A 26,001-nucleotide genomic window follows, 5' to 3' on the forward strand; every position below is an offset into this window, starting at 1 on the left:
TGCTTAAATTATTTGCAAGTATTTCCGCCATACACAAATTTTCAACTCAGTAGACAAACTCTTCTCAAGGTCCTAAAAGCTGACAACTAGATCCAAAACTCCTTTTCTTCGTAGATTCTCTTGCAGCAAGCTTAAAAAGGCACAGAGCTAACCATCTCCAGTAGTGCTACAATCTGTCGAAATTCCACCCTCTCCATGGCTTTGCCTGATCTCCGAATTACAAAAGATATATACAATTAAACTCTTCTTTAAGCTCCCAGTCTGCACTGACTCCGCAGGGTTCCCATCCTCTGCTGTAAATCTACCTCAGTTTTTAATCCGTCCTCTGCAACTTCGATAATGTGCTCCAAAGCTGGTTCACAGTATGATGTTGGCAAAGTTAAAAACTATAAACAAAATCGTCCGTTTGATTTAGCTTACCTTGCTCCCAACGTCACGACTCTTGGTCCTGAGTTTATTCACTTGGGATTCAGCAATGTCGGCCCTCTCCCCTGCTTCTTCGAGCTCATGTTGCACTTTCCTGAATCGAATCAGATGTGAATTGGCTTGTTCCTCCTAATGGAAGGAAGACAACAACATAAAAGGCACGTGCATGTAATGAATTCAAGAACTACCCTAGCTTGTTAAAGCCAATTGTAAACAGGATCGTTTTCTATTACTGTTGTAAAAATGAATCCTAACATACTTCATATCCTGTCACCGTTAGCATTTTTTTTGGTGCAAAGAAAAGTTGCGTATAGGTGGTGTGAATTCTGTTCCACTCATCCAAATGGTATAAAAAACAGAAGAGTTCACAGGTGATGAAGCGACTCATGATGATGAATTGACTTGTAACGCGCACAGCTACTCCAAAGGAGTGTCCCAGCGACACACAAGCTGTTTTACAACTTTTAAGTCAATAGAAGATCATTCACCTAATCTGACCTGGAAACTGCTGGAACTTGTGATTCTAAGGATCATGTCTGTATGAACTATTCTAAACTAGAAATAAATGGCCCACATTTGTTCCAGGTATGTTGTTTCAGCCAAGACTATCCGTGTTCTTTACATGCCATTATATTATCTGTAACTCCAGTGAGCCTAGTCCCTTACAAGTGCGCCTTTGCATGACAGTGCAATTGAAAGGTTTCAATAGATTAGATCAACAGTTGCAGCTCCCATCTATGGAGGGGGAATCCAGACCCTCACCTGCTGCTACCCAGATGCTCTTTAAAAAAAAATCTTTGTATCATATTTTCTTGCAAAAAACTGTTTATAAAACGATACATAGATATACCTAATTCCCATGTAGCTGTGGCACACAGATGTATAGGAAACATCAAGTGACAGTGTCAGCCATAAGTTAGAATGAAGTTGGTAAACACTCAAATTGGAAATGTCACAATTCCGTCCCTAGACCTGCACAGATTACAGTAATTCCTGGGACTCTCCTCCCCCATGCCCCCCCCACCCATCACGCTCCAACGGCCTCAACCAACTGTCCCATATTTTTGCGAACTTCCAAAGGCACCCTGCCCTGCACTGTATATCGGCTCCTGCCTGCACCACTCCATATTGGATTCCCAGTCTCTCAGTATAGGAATCTGTGCATAATCACAATATCATATCATGTCCCTTCTTGCCACCGCCAGAGCACACCTGCAGAGCGAAAATGTTTACCTAGCTACGGTCACCTCTCCCTAGATGCCTAGACAGACCAATAGAGAAGTTAGCTTCAGGACCGTCCCCAGTGCACAGGGAGCCTGCATTGAACCCCTCCCAGAAGGCCTTTATTCTCAGGGACTACCAAAGTGTATGGAAAAGCCTTCCCCACAGTCAGTAGGCCCTCAGGTAGCAGTCTGAGTCACATCTCCCCATAATGCAGAGTTTAGGGCAGTGGATCCGCCATGTCAAGATGGACCTAATCTGTAAGGAATTGTAAAAAATGCCCCATCCCCCCACAGCATTTCATACTGGCTTTACTAGTCCGTGAACGTCCGCCATCTCTTGCCCCCGAGAGATCACTCCATTTTGTGATGCCAAAATATCCCAGTGCCGGTAGCCCGACACCCTTCGGAGCTCTGCCAACGCACCCAAGTCCCACAGTGGTTCTCCAGTGTCAATTGACCCACCTATCCCAGTCTTTTTGTCACACGCCTCCACGTCTGGAACACCAAGGCAGTCAGTTCCAGGAGGGTTGCCACTCTCCCTGCACTGTAGAGCCACCTTGGGAATCCAGTGGGCTCCAGTGCCCACCTGTCTGCCACCAGGGCCAGCTCCCTCTGATCCACTAAGGTCCAGTCATTGACCAGTAGGAGACAAGCCACCCAATAGTACAGTTGAAGATCCGGCAGGGCAATACCCCCATCCATCAGACACCTCATCAGTGTCCCAAGAGTGCTCCTCAGGGTGGCCCCATCCCAGAGAAGGACTCTAACCTCCGCTTCCACCGCTCAGAAAAATGGTCAGGGACCACGAACAATGAATTTTGCACAGCATAAAGGAACTTAGAAAGATAAATTATCATATTCAGGGCTACCCTAGCCAACAGGGATGGGGGAGCCGATGCCAGTGTTCCAGATCCTTGCGGAAGTTCCACAATATCCTCCTCACGTTCTTATCATAAAACGGATTACGGTCTGCAGTCACATAGATTTCCAGGTAAGTGAAACCGAGGTGAGCCCACATCAGCTGCCGGGCCATTTGCCCCGAGATGTCCAAGGAGACAGCAGGTACACTGTGGATTTACCTCATTTGATAGTTATGCTGTAGCAGAAGCCCTCCATGACCCAGGGTATGCAGTGATCTGGATCTGTAAGGTAGAGCAAGACATTGTTCGCATAAAGTGAGATCATATCTTCATAGTCACCATCTCATCGGAAACCCAGCAACATTGCATCCTGATGAACTCAATTTGCCAGCAGCACCATCACCAACGCAAAGAGCAATGGAGAAAGAGGGCACTCCTGCTGGGTTCCCCTACCCAATTCAAATCCATCTGTGTGCCATTCATCTGCACCGTAGTCCTATGGTAAAGCCCCCTTTTGTGTACGCAGTCACGGCCGTCGAGCCTGCCATTCAGGGGAGTGCTCTCCACCCTGACCCTGTGGCAAAAGGTGGCCCGCCTCTCCAGCCAGAACCACACCGCCCTCACCTTCATGAAGAAATTAACTGCTCTGTCTACCGACACCTGGATATGTGCCGTAAACAGCAAGGCATATTTGAAGTTCAGATGGTGCAGATGTTTCTTCACAGCCAAAAAGGACTCATGTTTATGTTGGACCAAAGTCTCATAGTCCGGGTAGATGCTCATTAGGCTGTTCTCAATTCGCCCGATCCCGTGAGTTCATGACAGTTGTAGAATATTGTCCTGGCCTCAAAACTTGAGCAAGAGGGCCACTATTGGTCTGGTTGACACTCCAGGCACCAGGGGTGACCCAAAACGCTATGCACCCTTGCCACATCACCTTTCCCCCCAGCAACTCCAGAGGACAGCCATTGCTCCACAAAGAGCTCCCTCGAGGGTCCCTCTGCCTTCTCCAAGACCCCCATCAAAGGCATATTGTTATGGCGGGAGCACCCCTCAGCATCTTCCACCATGGCTTATAGGACTTCCACCTCCCTCCGCAGACTGGTCAACCTGTCCTCATGGTCATCACGGTCGATTGAAGCCAGGCCATAGTTGACTCCACATCTGTGACCCTATTGGCAAGTTTGGTGTAGTCCGCCCTCCGGAGATCAACATCAATCACCACTACCTCTGTTTTATGCTCCAGTGCCTCCTTCGTGTCTCAGATGACCACCACAGTTGTGGCCATGTAGACCTCCATGTCCATTACATCCCCTTCCAGAGCATGGGCCTCCATGGCCCCATTTACTGGCATGGGCCTCAGGTTTATTGTGCACCGTTGTGGGGAACAGCAGGTCCAGGCCCACTATAATCCACCAGCTCCCCCATCAGCAGCCAAAGGTCTAAATGGCCCTCATCTGTCTCTCTCGTGAGGCCCGCAACAGACGGGGGAGGGCCTCACTGCTGCATCACTTCCATCCCCAACGAGGGCCTGCTCCTCCTTCTGGCCCACCAACAGCTCTAACAGGGATCCAAGCCACTGATGTCTCCCAGGGCCAACTCCTTGACCCCGTTGTACCAGAAGAGGAGTGAGGGTGTTCGATGGCAAAGGCCCCAGCAGTGTTGCAGCTCATAGTTTTGCCCCCCTCGGATGAATCAGCAACCATGGGCTCTTCATGTCATCTTTAAGCTTACTCGATATCATCGGGTCTAGCTGCGCAGTTCCACTGGCCAGATCCACAGCACCCTCGTCGGGCTCCTTGCACTCCTCCGTGCCGTCCAGTGCCTCCTTATAGTGTCGGCTGCCCGATCACAATGCCGCCCGGCACATCTCGCCAGACGCGTCGCTCATGGTGCTCCAGATCAGGCCACTCCAAGCCCGCTGGCTCCTCTATGCCGTCCGGTACTCCTCCGGGCCATTGACAGTCAGCAGCTGGAGAGAGTCCTCCACCCCGGCCCAGCCCACCAAGCCAGCCACCAAGCGGCAGAGGCTGCAGAAATTCCGCTACACAGCTCCTCACAGTTGCCCCGACACCACCCAGGACCACAATTAGTTTCACAGAGTCATGGGGCTGGGACAGAGGGCTCGTGAAACTCACACCAGCAGGCCAGTGGTGTCAGAACTCTGGGCTATGCATCCAACTTTATTGCTGTAATGGCCAAGTCAAACCCCCCGAAGCTCTTCTTGACAAAGGTTTTTCCATGCCCAGCTGTTCAGCTGAAGGTACAAACTACAGTGTCCTTGAATATTATAATGTACTAAATAGTTCTGCAAAACTTCCTGTAGTAGAAGACCTCCTCTTACCAGAATCTCTTTGGAAATGTAAAAGTAAGTGACAGCACATTGCCTTAATCAGGAATGTTATGGGAGTGCTTTCTCCTAGATGAGACTTTCTTTTTAACATATTTTAAGAATTCCCAGCTGAGCTTTTCAACATTGCTATTGCATAGTGCAGTGGTTTGATTCATATCCCACATTGTTTGTATAATCACAGTGTTCTGGGAATAAAGTCAGTGTACTTCCAGAAGAAGTCCTGGCAGGAGTTCTATGAACAAGAAGCTCTATTTTGATGTGTGCATAGATGCCTACATCACAAACAGTATGTTTAAAAATATGTTATAACTTACCGATTCCTCAACTTGTCTCTTGTAGGCTTTGACCTTTAATTGCAATTTGTCTGCTAGGTCCTGAAGTCTCAGGACATTCTTCTTATCTTCTTCAGACTTTAAGCAAAAGGAAAACGCACATCATCAGTGCAATCTGTTGTTATTCTTTCAATGATCACAGTCTGGTAAACTTTGAAGCAAATGTAGAATACATGTAGATGTTTACTCTGATGAGAACATCAGTATGGGTGAGGATGTACAATGATTAGGTACAATAAAATCTACAGAAATTGTAGTGTTTATATTTCTGTTGATATTATGGTGATATGTATGTACTTGGATGTTCCAAATCATTCAATGAGGTTAGCAAAGACCTATAAAGATGGTACAATATAATAGATTCTGAGTCGCACCGACACGTCTCCTGGTATGAGCAGATGTAGGAGTCCAAGGCGCCTTAAGTGAATCGAGGACTTAGAGCAGGAGTACTTTTTACATTCCAAACGCATTGCCCTCAGAGGAGTTAAAAGAAAAGCTAATATGTAAACGAAGGGAACGAAAGGTGCAGTCTTGTTAGGCTTCATGAAGAATAGCTAATTATTTATGATGACTAGAAAATACTTCAAATAGTAAATATATAAATACCTGATATGTCAATTCCTTCACTTTCCTCTCGTACTTGCGAACACCCTTAATGGCTTCTGCCCCACGTTTCTGTTCAGCTTCCAGCTCATTCTCGAGTTCATGTACCTGAGAATAGTGTGAATAAGATAATATTATATATGTTATGTCATTAGCCCCCCACTATCTAACGAATTCGAAGTTGCAGTTTATAACTCACTCTGCTCTCCAGTTTTTGGAGCTGCTTCTTCCCTCCTTTCAACGCGAGCTGCTCGGCCTCATCCAGGCGATGCTGCAGGTCCTTCACGGTCTGCTCCAGGTTCTTCTTCATCCTCTCAAGATGGGCGCTTGTGTCTTGTTCCTTCTTCAGCTCTTCAGCCATCAAAGCAGCCTTCATGAAAGCATAAAAATGAGACTTACTATAGAACACTACAGATTCGAATTAATCACATTAACTAAAAATAGTCTTAAAATACCATATAAGTTCTATGACAGTAAGTGACTGTTTTACTTGACTGAGCTTTTACAATTACAGTTTGTATATTTGTGCAATAACTAGTCACAAGTGTACACGTATATAGTTTTTTTAGAATTTCAAAGAAATATGTACTTAATTCCTTAGTTTCAATAAGGAACCTACATCTGTAATGGCCTTCTTGGCTTTTTCTTCAGCGTTCCTGGCACCCTGGATGGCTTCCTCTACCTCGCTCTGGAGCTGGCTGCTGTCACTCTCAAGCTTCTTTTTGGTGTTGATCAAACTTGTATTCTCAAAAAGAAAGAAACATACATTCAACATTAACCTGTGAGTAAATGGAAAACCAAGTTCATAATTAGTTGCAAACTGCACTATACCCGACAGAAATGTCATGTGCAATGTGCTCTTTGCCGTGGCGGTTCCTCTGCTAAAGCAGAGGAACGTCGTCTCACTGCGTTTTAGCAGTGAAATAAAGAAAAAATAACATAAAAATAACTTGACGTTATTATCAAGTTATTTGTTCTTACTGTGCAGCTTTGCTCTGACGACAGGAGCAGGTGGAGTGGTGAGCTCAGTTTGTGTTTGGGCGCCCGTCTCGAGTTGTCCAAACATTCATGAGCAATTTACATGTTCTCCACCCAAGCTGTTCTGCAGCCTGGGTGGAGAACTGCCTGTCTGAGCTCCAAACCACGGTGCTCAGACCAATCACAATGCTACATTGCAGCGTTGTGATAGGCTCTGGGGATCCTGGGTGTGTTTCCTATTCTGGCGAGAGTGTGGGACTACGGAGGAGAGATGCAGCTAGAAGGTATGTTTTTTTTCTTCTTTTTTACACCCGATTTCCCCCCCACCATCTCCCCCTCCTGCCCTGTCACCCCCGATCCTTGCCGGCCTCCACTGGCTCTTTGCACCCTTTATACACTTATTTTTCTTGAAGACCCCATTGTTCTTAATAGGATGTTTATATATATTATGAAATGTATACCAAAAATAGGCTCTACCTGAGAATGGAGGAGCTGCAAACGTTCACTGGCATCAAGAAGTTCTTGTTCAGCAGATTTACGAGATCGTTCGGTCTGTTCAAGAGCAGCTCTTAGCTCTTCAATTTCTGCCTGTTGCAGATTGTTTCTACGTTCAATGACAGCCACCTGTTCCTTCAGGTCTTCTTGTCCCCTAGTAGCATCATCAAGATGTAATTGGGCATCCTATAAAAAAACATAACATAACTTAGCTATCTTTACGCAAAAGGAAAGTTAGAACACCACTTGTCTGCTGTTGTTATTATCAAAGTACCTTGAGTTGACCTTGTACGTTTCTGAGCTGCTTCTGTGCTTCTGCTGCCTGGCGGTTGGCATGGCTGAGCTGAATCTCTATTTCATTAAGATCTCCTTCCATTTTCTTCTTCACCCTCAGGGCATCATTTCTGCTTCTGATCTCAGAATCGAGAGTGCTTTGCAGAGAATCTACAGCTCTCTGGTTGTTCCTCTTCAGCTGTTCAATCTCCTCATCTTTTTCTGCAATCTTCCTGTCAACCTCGGATTTCACCTGGTTCAGCTCAAGTTGAATTCGCAGGCTCTTAGCTTCTTCATGTTCCAATGATCCCTTTCAAAACATAAAAATGTACAGTTTGAAGACCATTTAATCATTACTTAGAATCACCAATTCAACGTAATTTTTTTATTGTTATTAACATGTCTGTTTTACATACTTCTGCTTCTTCCAGGGCTGTTTGGAAGTCACTCTTTTCTTGTTCAATCTGTTTTTTTGCTTTTTCCAGTTCGTGAATACACTTTCCGGTTTCTCCAATCTGTTCAGTAAGATCTGAGATCTCCTCTGGAAAGGATATAGGTATATAAATGTAGCATATTTCTAAACAAAAACTGTATTAAACCTTTGAATAATCAATATTAAAGAGGTCTTTAATCAGATACATTTTTATGGGAGATTCATTTGCTGAAATTGCCCTGCAAATAATTTGTCAATGAATCATATTTCTCTGAAATTTAATTTTGTGTGCTTTGAGATAGTCAACTGATTTCTAGGCCATTATAAATAGTATGACGTTTCTCATCTGTAGTATTGATAAGTAACCGTCTCTAAATATTTTGGGTTTGGCTTCAAAGTCTTGTCCAGTGGGCTCCAGAAACCCAATGGCCTTTTTCAGGCTTATTTTTTAGGCTATCTAGTTAACCTTCCACTATTTAGTTGATCACAAACATATTCTTTTGATTCATTTGTGCCTTACAAAATACTGTATGTAAGCTGTTTACAAACTTCAGAGTCACTAGCCTCTTATTCTGTCTGAGATGTTAACTCTTCAAATCACAGCCCTAGTGAATTTGCTTCATTCAATCGACCATGGACACATCATTTAAATGAAATGTCTCTGCTATTTGGTAGAGAGGGTTTGTTACAATGGCAGCCAGTCTGACTTAGAAGCATCGTTAATTGCTAACTCAAATGAATAAAAAATGTTGTGCAGTTTCTATCCCAATTCTAGGATAGTCATTTCAAAGATTGCATTATTGATGAATAAAATACATTTTAATGTGATACATCTATAGTTCAGTGTTGCTATTGCACAAATGAAAAATAATATTAAAAACTAAAAAAGACTTTGGGTCTGATTTCGATGTCGGTCGGAGTTGTCTTCGATCAACACCGTTTCTGTGTGGGAACCGCCCTACCATAGGTCAGTGGATCCGCACACCTGATTATGATGTGGCAGCACATGGTGCGGTCGCAAACTCCCATTTCTCTATCGGAGCTTGTGCGTCAGGTGGAAACCTGCAGCACAAGCTCCCATTGAAAAATGAGTTTGTGAAAATCCCTGCACCGTGTGGCAGGGACCTCATGGTGCCTGCCACACAGTGCAGGGATTCTCAAGGTGGTACCATAGGTGACCCCAGGGCCGCATCTAGAGTGCCAGGGGAGAAGGGGGCCCTGCTTGGGGCCCCCAAAGTCGCTTTCCGACAGCTTTTCGATGTCGGAAAGTCTGACATGGAATGCTGTCAGAAACAAAGGTCATAATCCCGATGGCGGAAACACCTTTCTTAAGGGATTATAGGCCATTCCGACTGGCCGATGGGCTTCTTGACCCCTTTGGAACCAAGTTGGATTCCTCAACTGGTTTAGACTCCAACTACCGTCATTCTAATGCAGTGGTTGGAGTTTAAACCTACAATGTCGGTCGGAAAGCCTCCAACCAGCTGTCGGAGCCTTTCCGGCCAACATTGTAATCAGGCACTAAGTATTTTAAAATAAACGGCTTAATCACATATAAATCACAAATATGGTTGGCCATTATGTTAACTAAATTTTAGTGAGTATTAAGATTGGTGTTAACAGCTATCATTTCTTTGTATGTTTAGTAACCTGAGCGTTATTAACATATACGGAGAAGCTTACGTTGCAGGTTCTTATTTTCACGTTTCAAGGTTTCAAGATGATCCAGAGACTCCTCATACGCATTCTTCATCTTGAAGAGTTCAGTACTCAAGGAGCGGGTTTCCTTCAGAGTGGCTTCTAATTCAGCTTGGCCTTCCTCATACTTTTGTTTCCAGTCTGCAAGGACCTGTTAAAAATTGTTTGCAGTATACTTAGTAAACCTTCACAAAGTAGTTGAAATGCATTCTATGAATCTTTGTGTCAGGTGTTACCTTATCAAAGTTCCTCTGTTTCTTGTCAAGAGCTGCAGCAGCACTGTTAGCTCTCTCAACATCGATCATGAAGTCCTCTACTTCATTTTGTAGCCTCTGCTTGGTCTTTTCCAGAGATGCACACTTGGAGTTCACTGCCTCAACCTGTTCCTCAGCTTCCTGAAGTCGCTGAGCCAGCTTTTTCCTAGATATTTGCAAGAACCAGATTATTATTATACAGTGAAAATAGCTCAACTATTTCACATCAAAATATATTGGCTTATTGAACTCAGCATACTTGGCTTCTTCCAGTTCCTCTGTCCGTTGAATAGCATCAGTTTCATACTTCGTCCTCCACTGGGCAACTTCCCCATTGGCTTTGGACAGAGCACGCTGGAGCTCAGCTTTTGCTTCTTGTTCTTCTTCATATTGCTCACGGAGCAAATCACAATCATGCCGAGCAGATTGCAAAGCATGTGCCAAGGCATTTTTTGCCTGTAAGTAGATCAAAATGTAAATACACCTTCACAGTATTAATACGGTTTGACACAGCATTTCATTATGAAAGAGTAGAAGTGCTGTGTTTTTTTGAATGACATTGGTTCAATAATAAGTGTTTATTATGTTGTTATGTTATGTAGAATTGTAGAGCACACTATCACCCAGGTGGGTATGCTGGCGCTGAGCAACCTAATGAGTAGAGAGGACTATTCGAAAAGCCAGGCCTTCAGCTTCTTGTTGAATTAAAAAAGTGTGAAGAAGGCTCTTATGTGTAGTGGCGTGTTGTCCCACGCTCTAGGATCAATGTAAGAGAAGACTTGACTACTGGATCTGGCTTCTCTATGCATGGGATGTGTGCAGGTATGGGACCGGATGAGGGGAGGAGTCTGGAAGGTTTGTGAAAGCAAATGCAATTGTTGAGGTATGCAAGGCTAGTGTTATGTAAGGCCTTGGAAGTGTGAGTGTGGAGTTTAAATTGTGCTCGTTTGTGAATGGGAAGCCAGTGGATTCCCTTCCGGTGTGGTTTGAATATGGTGTAGAAGGTTTAAAGTGATTCTGGCATCTGAGTTATGATTAGTCTGCAGTCTTCTGGTGAGTTTAGCTTTAGATAGTTGGTCTTCATCCATTGGGTGATTTTCAGTCATGCAGGCCGTGAATTTTATCAGGGTATGAGCATCTTCTCAGTGAGAGAGAGAATACGTTTTGTGTGGTTGGCGTGGGGGAGGATATTGATGTTATGAAAGTGGATGAAGCTGGCTTGAGTAATCATGAATGCGTTGATGAGGGTCGGGCTCTGAGAATGCTTGCAGAACTTCGTAGATGAGGTCACAGGCTTTCAAGGTATATAATGCCTGGCTGACTGACTTGGTGCTTCTAGTGGGTAAAGAGCAGATCCGTCGAAGTGTGTGTCCTTGGATCCTGCTGTTGTATAGGTGTTGGTTGAGGATGGGGTGGGGTGGGAGACTATGTCGAGACACTGGCCTTCACAGTAGAGGTGGCTGACGTCGAAACACGGTCCTCCGTCGGCGTCAAGTAGACGTTCGGCGTCGAGAGGCCTGTCGGCTGCAAGATTGAGTCCTCCGTCCAAGAGGAGAAAGTCAACGTCAAGGCAGGCATCTCCTTCGCTTAGACAAAGGTCGACGTTGAGAAGGCAGACTGTTCTAAGATGTTCCAGATCAACGTCGAAATACCAGTCCAAGGAGGCCTCACATCCGGTAAGCCTGCCACGTCACCACCACTGACTTCGAGAACAGGTTCTCCCAGCTCTCACAGAAGTTCAACGTCAAGTTTTCCGGACACAGAATTTTAGCAAACATTATGCTGTTATGTTATGTAGAATTGTAGAGCGCACTGCCACCTGGGAGGCTATCCTGGCGCTAAGCAGGTGTAAGCCTAGCCAAACATAAGGCCTAGAGGGGACTATTTGAAAAGCCAGGTCTTCAGCTTCCTGTAGAATTCAAAAAGTGAGGAGGACGCTCCTTTGCATAGTAGTGTGTTGTTCAAAGCTTTAGGATCAATTTAAGAGAATGCTTGACTGCCGGATCTGATTTACCCATGAGTGGGATTAATGCAGGTAGCGGACCGTAGCGGACCGGATGAGCGGAGGTGTCTGGAAGGTTTGTGAAAGCTAATGCGATTGTTGAGGTATGCAAGGCCAGTGCTACGTAATGCATTGAAAGTGTGGGTGAGGAGTTAAAATTGTGCTTGTTTATGTATGCAAAGCCAGCGGAGCCCCTTCAGGTGTGGTGTGATGTGAGCGCGGCATGGACGGTTTAGAGTGATTCTGGCCACTGAGTTCTGATTAATCTGCAGCCTTTTGGTGAGTTTAGCTTTAGATATTTGGGCTTCATCCATTGCGTGATTTTAGTCCTGCAGGCTTTAAATTTGATCACAGTACAGAGCATTTTATCCATGAGGGAGTTAATGAGTTGTTTGTCATTGGCATCGGGAGAGGATCTTGATATTGTGAGAGTGGATGATGCTGGCTAGACTGTTTGTTTTATGCGTCGAAGAGGGTCTGGCTTAGGGAGGATGTTGCAGAACTTCGCAGATGAGGCTGACTCACTGGGCCCTTCTAGTGAGGTAAGAGCAGAATCATAGGAGTCGGTGTCCTTGGATCCTGATGTCGTATTGGCATTGGACGAGGATGGTGTGGGAGACCATATGAAATGCTGCTGCAGAGAGGTTGAGGAGATAAGGGCTGCTCTGTCTCCTCTGTCCAAAGTCATGCGGATCATGTAACATGGAGCAGTCCCATTGAGCAATATATTTCGGTATGTGATGATCTGGTGTGACAGAAGTATATGTAAACAAACTTAAATGCTTCCCAAATTTCAGTGACTTGATATGATTTTTTTCATGGCCCACTATCTGTTTGGAAAAAAAAGTCTTTATGTTGGGCTCATGCTTAAGATAAATTTACGAAATATTGACTCAGGCAGCAGTGACTATGCCTATATTGATTTGCTAATGTGCCTCTACAATACTTGTGAGCATTTGATTATTCTGGATGCACAGATCACTAGCATGCTTCCTTTAGCTTGAGGAGATCATACTGCTTGATTACCCACACATGTTTTAAATTTGGGAGAACTAAGATACGCGGCCACGCATCTTCTGCCTTAAAGCGTTTCGATATCCCCTGTTACAGAACAGTATATTCTCCAGTATTAGGGGTGTCTTTCATATATTCACATGCCTGAATCATTCCCCGTCGTCGGAGTAGGAGTCTCACGGTATATAAAAAAGCAATAAAATGCCATAAAATATATAGCAAATATCAGAAATACCAAACCAGGAAGTAAGTAGCACCAGCTACAGCACAAAAAACTTCCATACTCGTGACTATCCTAGTCATTATGTGTTAGTCCAAACTGCAGCCAATCAGGCGACAGCACCCACCAGAATGTTCTCCCCAGAGGCTCAGGCTCTCAGATTTTCTACCGCACGTCGTGTGAAGGGAGTCTCCCTGAGCTCTGCTCAGTTTTTTCTTCTACATCATTAGTTTCTTCAAGTTTTTCAGATGTCTACTTCTAAATCCCTGTTCAGGGCCTGTGATTCTTATGGGAAGCCAAGACTTTTCAAGGAAGATCCCCACAAGAAATGTTTATATTGCCTTTATCCTGACCATAAGGTGAAGGAGTGCAAGATCTGCCGGACCTTCCCCCCTAAGACCATCAAGGATAGAGAAGGATGACTGCTATTGTGGCTCAACAGACTCAAGGACAAGGATGACCCTGTGTCTGAGGTAGGAAGCTGTGCCTCTGGCTCTTCATTTCTTTCTACCAAGAGGAAGGCTGAAACTGAAGTTTCATCTCTAAGGGCGAAGGTGGCTAAGAAGTCTAAATCCTCTCAGGATGCTCCTGGGCCTAGTACTTCGAGTAAAACTCTCCCACCTACTAAAGGGGATATTACGCCCTCTAAGAAGTCTGGGACAAAATCAGTTCCCAAGAAATCTTCAAAATCTGCGCCTCCTCAGTTGCCACCATTGACAATTTCAACGTCAAAAAAGGACTGTGTTTCCTCTCATGTGGCCACATCTACTACCTGCACCATGACTTTCTCCTCACCAAAGCCTACTCTTGTCATGTCTTCAGCTTCATCGCCTACACTGGTTCATGTCCAGATCAGGCCTATCTCGTCGTCGACAATTGTCCCGTCGACGACGGCCAAGGTACCGTCGACGAGTTTCTCGTCTACGTCTATGATGTCGACGGTTGGATCCCCGTCGACGATGAAATTGGTACCGTCGACGAAGCCCTCGGCGTCGACGGCCCTCCCGTCGACTAAGAGATCCTCGTCGACGACGAAGCCCACGTCGACGAAGCTACGGGGTCGACGACGATACCGTCGACGAGAAAACAGTTTCAACAGCATACAGATGTCCCGTCGACGCCGCCTCTATCAAGCTGCACTACTTTGCAAGTTTGGTCAGCGCATACAGCAGGGATTCCATTGCCATCACCTGCAACTACTGCTACGCTATTAAAGAAGAGAGCTACTACGGAGACTATTTCTTCAACGCTTGTAGTACCAGACAAACTCTTGGATTCCGATGAGGAAGGATCCTATGAGGACGAAAATTTTGGGGCAGCTAGAAGTCCATCTGACCTTCATATTAAAGTTCAGGAGGAGGTAGAGGAAGACATGGAGGACGCCCAGCCTACTCCACATGCTGACAGGCCTGCTCCTGATATGCAATTGCCTGAAGATTTATTTCGCAATCTGCAGTACATGCTTAGTGACTATTACAGACGTTTCCCACCTTCAGAGTCTGGTGAATCTGTAATGTCTACACCAATGCCTCAGGCAAAGACCCCGCTTTCTAAGCGGACGCAACCAGTGACTACTGTGACGTTGGAGGAAAGTCGTCCAACGTTGGTTGCATCGGAAGTTTCATCTCCTCAACCAAGGGAGGAAGAGTTCTCAGAACATGAAGAACAAGAAGAAGGAGAACTGGATAACGTGTCTGAATTGTCGGAGTATGAGGATTATAATGCTAACACGCCCTCTCCGGCAGAGCCTACTACATCTGAGTCACCACCTGTGGACGTTGCCTCATTCCACAAGATCATGGATAGAGCAACTAGGAGGTTTATGATAACCATGGAGTCAAAACAAGAAGACTGTTTCTTGTATGATTTCAAATCTACGCCACAGAAGCAGAGTTGGACCATTCCGATTATAGATTTCATCTGGAAGGAAGGACTAAAGATCATGTCCAAGCCAAATTCCTTACCGGCAGTGCTCCGAAGAGTAGATAAGAAGTATAGGGCGCCAACTTCTTCTCCAGCATGCTTTGTCGGACAAGCTAAAGCAGACTCTGTGGTAGCGCAGGCATCGCAGAAGAGATCTTCTAATCCAACGTCTCAAGTCTCTGTTCCACCAGACAAGGATGGGAGGCGCCTAGATTCTATCGGAAAAAAGGTTTCTACTATTGCAGCTACAACCATCAGAGCCGCAAACTCCCTAGCCATTTTAGGGAGATACGATAGGCAGATGTGGTCAGACATCTCGCCGTACATGGACAAGCTTCCCGAGCCAGATCGCACTGAGGCGAAGAAAATCCTTCAAGAAGGAGAGTGTGTCTCCTCGGAAATGATTGACGCTGCAGTGGACGTTGCTGCCACTGGCTTTCGGCAGCTAGCGGGTGCAGCTGTTCTCAGGAGGCAAGGATGGTTGAGGGCAACATCCTTCAGGCAGGAGGTTCAAACCAGAATTATAGACATGGCATTTGATGGAGAGTCCTTATTTGGAAAACATGTTGATGAAGCTCTGGAGGCCATAAAAAAGGATACTGAAACAGCACGTTCGCTGGGTACTCTACAGTACCGGAAGTCTTCCTTTCGTGGGGCAAAAGGAAGAGGGAATTTCTCTAATAGAGGAGGTTACAACCAGCAACGCCCCTATTCTTCCGCCCAGGGAAACCAAAGATTTCAGCTTTATCGGCAGCAAACATATGGGCAGAAAAGAGGGAATTTCTCTCAACCTCGAGGAAAATCTAATTATCGAGGGAGAGACAACAAGAAATGAGGTACGCATCCTGCCACCACTTTTTGCCAACCCGAACCAAATTGGAGGACAAATATCCCAAAATTACTTAAATTGGTCCAAAATTACTACAGACAAATGGGTCCTGGATGTGGTAGCCAGAGGTCACATTTTGGAATTCGTAAAAACTCCCCCAAATTGCCCCCCAAAAGGACCCCCTCCAGCACACCTCAAGGAGCTGTTCATCCAGATCAACACAATGATCAGGAAAGGAGCAATCGAAAGAGTACCTCATCATCAGAAAGGAAAAGGCTTCTACTCGAGGTTTTTCCTTATTCGCAAGAAGTCGGGAGAATGGCGCCCCATCCTCGACCTGCGAGCCTTAAACAAGTTCCTAAAGAAACTAACATTCAGGATGCTCACACTTCAGGAAATCCTCCAATTTCTTTCGGCGGGAGAGTTTATGGCAACACTCGACCTTCAGGATGCATACTTCCACATACCGATTTTTCCTCGACATCGGAAGTTTCTGAGGTTCAGAGTGGCTGGCAGGGACTTCCAGTTCAAAGTCCTTCCATTTGGACTGCGGTCAGCTCCCAGAGTGTTTACGAAGATGTTGGCCCCAGTAGCGGCCCATCTTCGGTTGCAATCGATTCAAATATATCCATACCTGGACGATTGCCTTATCAAGGCCAGTTCTTTCGACATGGCACAAGATCACGTTCAAAGAACTCTGTCGCTGATGTAGAACCTAGGTTTCTCAATAAACTTCGAAAAGTCTCACCTCACGCCAGCAGCAAGAAAGAATTTCTTGGGAGCGACACTGGACACCAAGCTCGCCCAAGTATTCATCTCAGAGGACAGGCAGGACAAGATCCAACGACTCGCTGCGGCACTGTTACTAAAAAAGTGCGTTTCAGTACGCATGTTCAAGTCCTTCCTCGGGATGCTTTCTTCCTGCATTCTTCTCACCCCCAACTGTCGTCTTCGGATGAGGCCCTTGCAAGAAGAGCTCAGTCGCCAGTGGATCCAAGTATCAGGATCCTTCGAGGATATCATCCAGATTACACCGCGAATGCGACGAGCGATACAATGGTGGACCCACCGATCCAACTTACAAGTGGGATGCTCCTTCCTCGCGGAAGTGCCCAGGTTCATAGTAACGACCGATGCATCAATGACAGGCTGGGGTGCACACCTCCAAGGCATGACAGTCAGTAGGAAATGGAACCAGATCCAAATGAGATGGCACATAAACAGGCTAGAGTTACACGCCATATTTCTAGCCCTGAAGTCCTTTCGAGCAACTCTACAAGGTGCCACAGTCTTAATACGGACAGACAACACCACCTGCATGCATTATCTGAACAAGCAGGGCGGCACAAAATCAGCCCGGTTGTCGCAACAAGCACAAGAGATATGGAGTTGGGCCCTGACTCACAATATCCATCTGTCAGCGGTCGACATTCCGGGAATCGCAAATGTATTGGCGGACTCTCTCAGCAGGTCCGGGGGCTGCACTCACGAGTGGGAACTACATCTACCATCTCTACATCGCATCTTTCAGATGTGGGGGCATCCGGACTTGGACTTGTTTGCGACATACCAGAACCGGAAATGCCCATACTTTGCAAGCTGGGTTCCCCACAGGGACTCGTGTGGGGATGCCCTTTCGCTGAATTGGAATCAAATATTCGCGTACGCCTTTCCACCGATACCTCTGATCCCGAAAGTCATCAGGAAGATGAAGAAGCAGCCATGCCGGTTGATCCTGATCGCTCCTCGATGGCCCAGGCAATACTGGTTCACCGAACTACTCCTTCTCTCGGAATGCAACCCTATCCAACTCCCACGCATTCCGAATCTTCTATCCACCCAGCAGGGCAGGGTATACCATCCGGACCCAAACTCGCTGAAATTGTCAGCTTGGCTCCTCAGCACATGGAATTTGCACACCTAAATATTCCACAAGATTGCCAGGAGGTGCTGGCGAAAGCCAGGGCTCCATCCACAATCAAGACTTACCAACTTAAGTGGAAACGTTTCTGTACATGGTGCCAAACTAATGATCTGCATCCCATTCATGCAAAACCGGAGCAAATCCTTCCTTTCTTTCTACATCTGGCCAGATTGGGTTTGGCACATTCTACTCTTAAAGTCTTCTTAGCAGCCATCTCTAGATTTCGCCAAGATGGATCAAACTCTTTATTCTCTGTAAGGATCATACAACAATTTTTCAAGGGATTATTTCGCATGTTTCCGCCGGTCCGGAAACCTCCTCCGGCATGGCATCTGAATATCATACTATCTCAGCTCATGCGTCACCCTTTTGAACCAATCCATAAGGTGGACCTGAAATTTCTGACATGGAAAGTGTCGTTGTTACTAGCCTTAACATCGGCTAGGAGGGTCAGTGATATTCAGGCGTTTACATCTAAAGCACCTTTCATTCAATTCACCACGGACTCAGTGGTATTGCGTACTAATCCAACGTACATGCCTAAGGTGCCTCTGGATTTTCATCTGAATGAACCGGTTGTCCTCAAAACATTCTTTCCAGACCCACAGTCTACGGCTGAAAGAGCACTACATTCTTTAGACATTAGAAGATGTCTTAAATTCTATCTCTCCAGAACTTCTGCCATCCGCAAGACAGACCAACTGTTCGTGGCTTATGGGCGGCAACGCCGGGGTTGTGCAGTTTCAAAACAGACCATTGCTAGATGGGTCTCCTCTACGATTGGACTTTGTCATCAACAGGCTGGTAGACCCTTACAGGCCTTGCCAAGAGCACATTCTACTAGGGCGGTTAGCTCTTCCGCTGCCCTTTTTGCTGGTGTGCCACTTCGACAGATCTGCAGAGCTGCTACGTGGTCTAGCAGGCACACCTTTACTAGACACTACTGTCTAGATTCAGCAGACGACGCAGATGCTTCGGTTGGAAGAGCAGTGCTTCGCAATCTTTTCAAATAAGGTGAGCCTCTGTTTCCACCTCCTCATTTATGCTCTTTAGACGTTTGCTCAGACGTTGATGATTATTATTATGCATGTCTACTGTATATATTTATATATATATATGATATTCTGACGTCTACGAGCGTTATGCTGTGAGTACTGCTTGCTATTCTGATTCAGGCATGTGAATCTATGAAAGACACCCCTAATACTGGAGAAGAACAATAGTTACTTACCTGTAAACAGGTGGTTCTCCAGTATTGGTGTCTTTCATAGATTCACATGCAACCCGCCCGCCTCCGCCCAGAGACTCACTCGGATAGCATGGGGTTTCACTCCTGTGCGAGAAAATCTGAGAGCCTGAGCCTCTGGGGAGAACATTCTGGTGGGTGCTGTCGCCTGATTGGCTGCAGTTTGGACTAACACATAATGACTAGCATAGTCACGAGTATGGAAGTTTTTTGTGCTGTAGCTGGTGCTACTTACTTCCTGGTTTGGTATTTCTGATATTTGCTATATATTTTATGGCATTTTATTGCTTTTTTATATACCGTGAGACTCCTACTCCGACGACGGGGAATGATTCAGGCATGTGAATCTATGAAAGACACCAATACTGGAGAACCACCTGTTTACAGGTAAGTAACTATTGTTCATTTCCTAACTATGTCATTACCCTTTGGGTTCTTGTCCTGGCACCAGTTTGTATCCCTAACAGCTTCTCCTGTCACCACCTCTCTGGACCTGATCTGTCATCAAGCACTAGCTGACGGGTGTTTCCAGGTAGAAAGTTTGCAATACTTCGACTAGTGGTGTCAGAGATCTTTCTCTCAAGATATCTCTCTTGTTGACTAATTTTGTATATTTTCTGAAACAAAGAGCCCAATGAAGCCACTTCACTTTGCTGTCATTCATGAATCTCACTAACTCATCCACTCTAGTTGGGTGGACTATCTTAACTGCGTGAAAATGTGGTTTGCATTCCATTACCTGACCTGATGGGGATGAAAAGGCAGTGGTGCTTTGAAAGGGATGTATGCATGTTCTGGAGCTCCATTAATATTGTGTCTAAATTCTCCTTATGCTACTATTTCCATAAAATGCATCTTGTTCATTTCAAATGATGTTTCTGTCAGAAAAATGTGGCCTTCAATATTCTGTGAAGACATTTGCTTGGAGCAGAGTTTTAAAAGTCGAAAATAAGGTACCTTTGTTTCCTCTTCCAGCTGTCTCTTCAGCTCTTCTGTCTGCTGAGTGAAGGCTTGTTTGCCTCTAGAGAGTTGGGAGATCAACGATTCCTTTTCATCCAGCTGGCGAGAGAGTTCACCTTTAACAAACAAGCAAGTCATGTAAGTACCTTTCATGTAAACTTTGAATGCTTTCCTGACATTTTTTTGTTTCTTCTTGGAGTTCCTTCCCTGAGGTTGTGCATATGCAGTGATTATCACACCAAGAGGGTGAAACTTTGTGGAATCCGCTGTCTTAAGAAAGGCATTACATTAAAGATAATTGTGAGGTGCTTTGAGAAGAAAGCTATCAGTCATACATGGCGAAACAGGGGATCCATATTGCTAAATATTCCTGTACGATTCTTCTATAACTTTAAGGATATGTGCTATAAATTAACAAACATTTGTGTTAAATTTCGTACCATTTTCTGTCTGGAAGCGTGCCTTCTGAGTGGTGAGGTCATTAATGAGACGCTGATGCTCGTCGTCTTTAGCTTTAACCTCACTGAGTTGGTCTTCCAATAGACGACTCACCTTCTCAAGGTTGGCCTTTAAAAAAAGATTGCATTGGAATTATAAGCCATAACTGAATGAAACTTCATTATCAGAAGATTGCAATCTAATGTCTCACCTTAGACTTGGAAACATTCTCCATGTTGCTGGCAAGGTCATCGATTTCCATTTTGTATTCACTCTTTTCTTTCTCCAGCTTTTGTTTGACCCGCTGCAGATTGTCGATCTGTTCCCCAAGTTCTGCAACGCTGTCAGCATGCTTCTTGCGAAAGGCAGCAGCAGTTGCTTCATGCTGTAGAGTGGACTCTTCTAGATCTCGCCTCATTTTCTGGAACTCTGCTTCACGCTTCTTGTTCATTTCAATCTGGGCTGAAGTGGCTCCACCAGCTTCTTCCAGTCTTTCACTGATTTCTTCAAGTTCCCTGGAGAGATCAGCCCTCAGTTTCTCAACCTTTGCCCGAGCTGCACGCTCAGCTTCAATTTCCTCCTCCAGTTCTTCAATACGAGCCTCAAATATTCAAATATTAAATCCTATCAATGGCATTCTAATGATAACAATATGCATTTCTGCCATGCTAGTTAACTTAATGAAGTACATCTATTAAATGTAAGTACCTGAAGTTCTTTGATTTTTTTCTGCAGCTGGGCTCCAAGAGATTGTTCATCTTCAATCTTGCTCTGAAATTGATTTATTTCAAAGTCTTTCCTGTTTTTGTGGAAGATGTGGTGTTATTTTCAAGTAATTTATATAATATAGGATTTTGTCAGTAGAGCTTTAGGTCTATTGGTTTTTAACATAACAAAATGTACTTTAATAATACAAAATAATAAAATAATAATAATACACTAAAAAACTATATAACTTCAGTGTATATAAATCAAATTGATGCTTGCTTCAACAATCACCCACTAACCCTGCTTCTGCTTTGCCCCCACTTCCTGTGGTCTGTGGCAGCCTGGCAGCTAGTGACTTGCCTCCTTTACTTCTTTGGTGCCTTCACTGAATTCTTTCTCACCCTGCGTCCTTCAACCCTGCTGTAGTCTATAGATCTCTCCTCCTTCTGATCTGCCACTCCCTTTTCTTTCTTTGTGCCATGTGTGCCAGGTTAGCCCTCATTACATACAGACTGGTAATGACGCTGGAAATTTCAGGTCCAGTAGCTACAGTTACAAACTTTAATATTACCCCATTACAAGCTAGACTCTGATGATCCACGTAGAAATGGGTAAAATCTGGTGAATTTGATTTCACACACCTATTCCCCTGTTTATTCTTCACACCGTACCTTATTTTTGCCAAGGAATTCCAGCTTCTTTGATCAGATGAAGTCCTTAGGGGGAAATGTCAGTGCTCTTGGGATTACCATGTTACTCGTAATCCCAATGGTCCTGGTAACTCATGTTACCGGGCCCATCAGAGGTTACGAACAATATGAATAAGTTCCATTGTGTCAGTGTCAGAGGTAGCATGTTGTATCTTTACCAGCACCTCTGTTTATCTACCTATCCTCATCTCTTTCCCCCCCACCCAAAACCCTCTTCTTAAACTATCCCCGAACCTTCCTGCATACTATGGCCAGCATGATGTTTCGGTGGCCACAGATTGATTTTATTGTGGTCCCGCTACCCCTGCTGTCGTCTTTTTTTCTGCAGCCTCCACATAGATTGGCCTTTGCTTTTTTTTCTCCATTTTAACTGTAGCCATCATGTGTCGAAGAAATGAAAATCACACCTAATGAATTAGATGGCATTCCAAGGTACATATATTGAATTGCAATCTAATTCACTACAGTGAAACTCATTTCTTGGAGTGTAATCCCTTGTTCATTTCCAACGGTCACTATATGTTCTTCTGGCATCTTGAACATTTCCAAACAAATACATATATTTATAAAACATGAATTTAAACCACGTTCTTAGCCGCAAGAGGACTATTCAATTATTGACTGTTCTCAAAGGGGTGGGACTCACACACCAACAACTTCTCGAAATGAATGTCTTCTAAATATATACATTTGTTTTGAAAGTTGCCAGTAACAACAAATAGTTTTTTAGTTTTTAAAAAGTTACAAATATTCATCATTGAAACTGAAACAAAAACATGTTTTTAGGAATTAGGTTTTCTCTATGGACACTAACTTCTTCAGTTTTTCATCGCTTTGCTGCTTATCATTCTCAAGATCCATCGTTGTTTCCTGGGACAGCTTTAGGTCACCCTCAAGCTTCCTCTTGGCCCTCTCTAGGTCCATGCGAAGTTTCTTCTCTTGTTCCAAGGAGCCTTCAAGCTGTGTAATGTTAAATATATCTGTTAATTAATGCTATTCAAAAAGATTTCTTATCTTTAATACTAATTACTGATGAAAATGGCCACTTAACTGGAGTGTTTTGAAAGAGCTACACTTATTATTGATAAATTCCATGTACTGGTTCAGCATTATAACAAGAAATGTGTTGAGGTTTTCTCTATTATTTCTCTTTTCATGGACACTTACATCATCTACTTGCTGTTCCAGCTTAGTTTTGGCTTTGGTCAGAGTGCTGACTTTGTCTTCCTCTGCCTGTAGGTCATCCAGGGTCTGCTGGTGGGCCTCCTGGAGAGCTTTCTTCTCCTTGGAAACCTTTGCAATGTTTTCATCAAGTACTGCCATTTCCTCTGTGAGGTTTTTCACCTAAATCACACAGAGGAGTAGCTGTCATTTTAATTATTCTTCAATTTACCATGTTCATGTTTAGATTTAAATCGAACTTCATCACATTACCTTATTCTCTGTGGCATGCTTTTCCTTCTCTACTTTGGCGAGAGTCAGCTCAAGGTCATCGATGTCTTTCTTCAGCTCAGAGCATTCATCCTCCAGTTTCCTCTTCTTGGCTGTCAGCTCAGCATTACTTTCCTCTTCGTCTTCAAGTCTTTCTGTCAACTCTTTCACTTTACCTTCCAGTTGGATTTTATTTTTAATGAGGCCTTCACATCTTTCTTCTGCGTCTGCCATGTTTTCACTTTCCTAATTGAATATTACAATTAAGTATGTTTAATTAATTTTTGTTTATAAAAACTTGCTTAGTCATCCTTGAAATTTATGAAATTTCACCTACCGACTGAACCTGTAATGCAAGATCATTTTTCTCCTGCATAAGTGAAACCATTTTCTCCTCCAGTTCCTTCTTCCTTGCTTCAGATTTGACCAGAGCTTCTTTTGTCTTTTCAAACTCTTCTTTCATGTTTGCCATTTCCTTTTCTGTTTCCGCGCTCTGCAGAAGTGGCTTTATCTTAAAGTAAAGCTTCATCCATGGCCAGGTTTTGACATTCATGAATGACCTGATATTGTACTGGATGGTCATTATGGCTTCTCTGTTTGGGGTTGCAATAAAGAAGAAGTTAAAAAAGGACCCAAATTGATTAGTAATATAAGTTTCACTGATGAATCAGTTCTGATAAAAACCTTCTTTCCATCATCTTCTTGAATTCTACTCTCATGAGGAACCCTCTGCAAGCCGCCTGTGTGCGTGTGATGAGCTCTGACAGCTTTTCATCTCTCATTTCTTCTAGACCACCCAGGAGACCAGCTTTGAAGAACACCTTTAATGAATGAAATGAATGAGAAAAGTCCTTCTTCCAATATCATCAGCTGCCATTTTATGAAGTGATTACATAATTCCCTACCTTGGTGTGTCCAAGTTTGTACTGAGTGTGGTCAATATCTATGGAACCCAGCAGTTTTTCACAAGCCTTCTTGCTGTCAATAAATGCGCCCTCTGGAATCGCACTTGCATTGAGCACTTTGTACCTTAAATAAATTATGTACAGACATAGTTTTGTTTTGTGGTAATAACACCAGGTTTATTTAAATTATTTAAAATATGAATTTGATAAATGGAAAGCTCATACAAATATTATCTTACATAATTATGAGAAAGAAGTCCTGTGTATGAGTTTGCTTTCTCTCACTTCGTTAGTGCATATCCTTGTTTTTCCATGAGTCGTGAAAACAATTATGCTAACTCTTAAGTCAACAGGTATCATATACATTTCTATTCTTGTAATGTAACTATGCACTGTGCAATTGTTTAGTTGGTTTAAGATGTATTTAATTGTGTTGTGCAGTCTTTTTACCTTTGCTTAAAATCACCATAGAGGATCCTGCTTGGGAATCCCTTTCTGCAAATTCTGATGCCTTCTAAGACACCATTACATCTCAACTGATGGATCAGCAGATGATTGTCCATTACACCTAAAGGCAGAGAATAGAGCTCATATCAGTTTACTTAATGCTCACAGGCAACACAGTGATACTCAAATACTGTATGAATGGGTGGTCATTTAAGGGACACTCTACCTGGAGTCTTTGTCTCATTAGGAATCAAGCAACGTACAAAGTGGGGATGAGTGCTCCTCAGGTTAGTCATCAGCTTGCCCAGATTTTCCTGTAGTAGTAGTGATACACGTGTATTTAAAATATTGCAAATATTTTAGTCAATGCCTCACGAATTTGATGCAACAATTAACTCTGAAGACGTATTGTCCTGTATTGTGTACCAAAAGGCTATTTGTACAGCAGAAATATAAGTTTATGTGTACTACTCACTCTGAACAAAGCGGACACTGTCTGGAAAGACCCACCCTTCTTCTTCTTTCCACTCTTTCCACCAGCAGCAGCTGCTTCTATAATTTGAACATAGCAAAAAAAAAATCCATTCATCAGGCACTTGCTCAAGAGTGCACACTTTGCATATTTCTCTTTATGTCTTTTTACATGTGTTACTGCTAAATATTTACCAGCCTCTGCAGCAGTTGCTGTGTAAAGCATGGACAATACTTTAAGGGAGGCCTTCTGATACAGTTGGATGACAGAGTCATTCAATGGATCCTTGTTCTTTTCCAGCCAGCCAGTGATGTTGTAATCCACAGTACCAGCATAATGCACCAGGGAGAAGTGAGCTTCAGCCTTTCCTTTACCTGGCTTAGGTTTCTCAAAGTTCTTGCACTTGCCCAGATGTTGGTCATAGAGCTTGTTCTTGAAGGATGTGTCTGTAGACTTGGGGAACATGCACTCCTCTTCAAGGATGGAGAAAATACCCATGGGCTGAGAAGTATAAAGATTTATATGAGTGTTCAGTGTATTTGTTCATTATATATAGAAATCCACAAGTTGTTCTAATAGTCACCCACCTTTTCAATAAGCTCAATGCAGGCAGCCAGATCCATGCCGAAGTCAATGAATTCCCAGTCAATGCCTTCCTTCTTGTATTCCTCTTGTTCCAATACAAACATGTGGTGGTTGAAGAACTGTTGCAGTTTTTCATTGGTGAAGTTGATACACAGCTGTTCTAAGGTGTTGAACTAAAACATAACACAGATTTTCTGTGATTAGATATTTATTGTGATCAGAGTGTCAGCATGGTTTCAAACATCACCCACCAAAATAT

At 44.0% G+C, this 26,001-nt stretch overlaps 1 protein-coding gene and 1 long non-coding RNA gene across 2 annotated transcripts in view; one reads left to right on the top strand and one right to left on the bottom strand.

Moving 5' to 3' along the window:
* Window positions 1–26,001, bottom strand: part of LOC144785853 (myosin-4-like) — a 50,967-nt gene that overhangs the window by 836 nt on the left and 24,130 nt on the right. Inside the window, exons 13-38 of the mRNA XM_078664697.1 lie at window positions 25,745–25,915; window positions 25,352–25,658; window positions 25,161–25,237; window positions 24,912–24,999; window positions 24,689–24,806; window positions 24,239–24,362; window positions 24,018–24,154; window positions 23,671–23,926; window positions 23,337–23,579; window positions 23,070–23,246; window positions 22,717–22,862; window positions 21,193–21,283; window positions 20,696–21,085; window positions 20,487–20,613; window positions 20,044–20,162; window positions 10,188–10,384; window positions 9,911–10,094; window positions 9,660–9,825; window positions 7,960–8,084; window positions 7,545–7,853; window positions 7,253–7,456; window positions 6,417–6,542; window positions 5,997–6,167; window positions 5,801–5,905; window positions 5,177–5,272; window positions 421–555 (exon numbers count right to left, since the gene is read on the bottom strand). Of these exons, the coding sequence (XP_078520823.1) occupies window positions 421–555; window positions 5,177–5,272; window positions 5,801–5,905; window positions 5,997–6,167; window positions 6,417–6,542; window positions 7,253–7,456; window positions 7,545–7,853; window positions 7,960–8,084; window positions 9,660–9,825; window positions 9,911–10,094; window positions 10,188–10,384; window positions 20,044–20,162; window positions 20,487–20,613; window positions 20,696–21,085; window positions 21,193–21,283; window positions 22,717–22,862; window positions 23,070–23,246; window positions 23,337–23,579; window positions 23,671–23,926; window positions 24,018–24,154; window positions 24,239–24,362; window positions 24,689–24,806; window positions 24,912–24,999; window positions 25,161–25,237; window positions 25,352–25,658; window positions 25,745–25,915 (4,389 nt within the window). The remainder of the gene's footprint in view (window positions 1–420; window positions 556–5,176; window positions 5,273–5,800; window positions 5,906–5,996; window positions 6,168–6,416; window positions 6,543–7,252; window positions 7,457–7,544; window positions 7,854–7,959; window positions 8,085–9,659; window positions 9,826–9,910; window positions 10,095–10,187; window positions 10,385–20,043; window positions 20,163–20,486; window positions 20,614–20,695; window positions 21,086–21,192; window positions 21,284–22,716; window positions 22,863–23,069; window positions 23,247–23,336; window positions 23,580–23,670; window positions 23,927–24,017; window positions 24,155–24,238; window positions 24,363–24,688; window positions 24,807–24,911; window positions 25,000–25,160; window positions 25,238–25,351; window positions 25,659–25,744; window positions 25,916–26,001) is intronic.
* Window positions 20,058–26,001, top strand: part of LOC144785854 (uncharacterized) — a 259,329-nt gene continuing 253,385 nt past the window's right edge. Inside the window, exon 1 of the long non-coding RNA XR_013602048.1 lies at window positions 20,058–20,184. This is a non-coding gene — a long non-coding RNA (uncharacterized LOC144785854). The remainder of the gene's footprint in view (window positions 20,185–26,001) is intronic.

Source organism: Lissotriton helveticus, chromosome 10 (genome assembly GCF_964261635.1).
Source record: "Lissotriton helveticus chromosome 10, aLisHel1.1, whole genome shotgun sequence".
Lineage (NCBI taxonomy): Eukaryota > Metazoa > Chordata > Amphibia > Caudata > Salamandridae > Lissotriton > Lissotriton helveticus.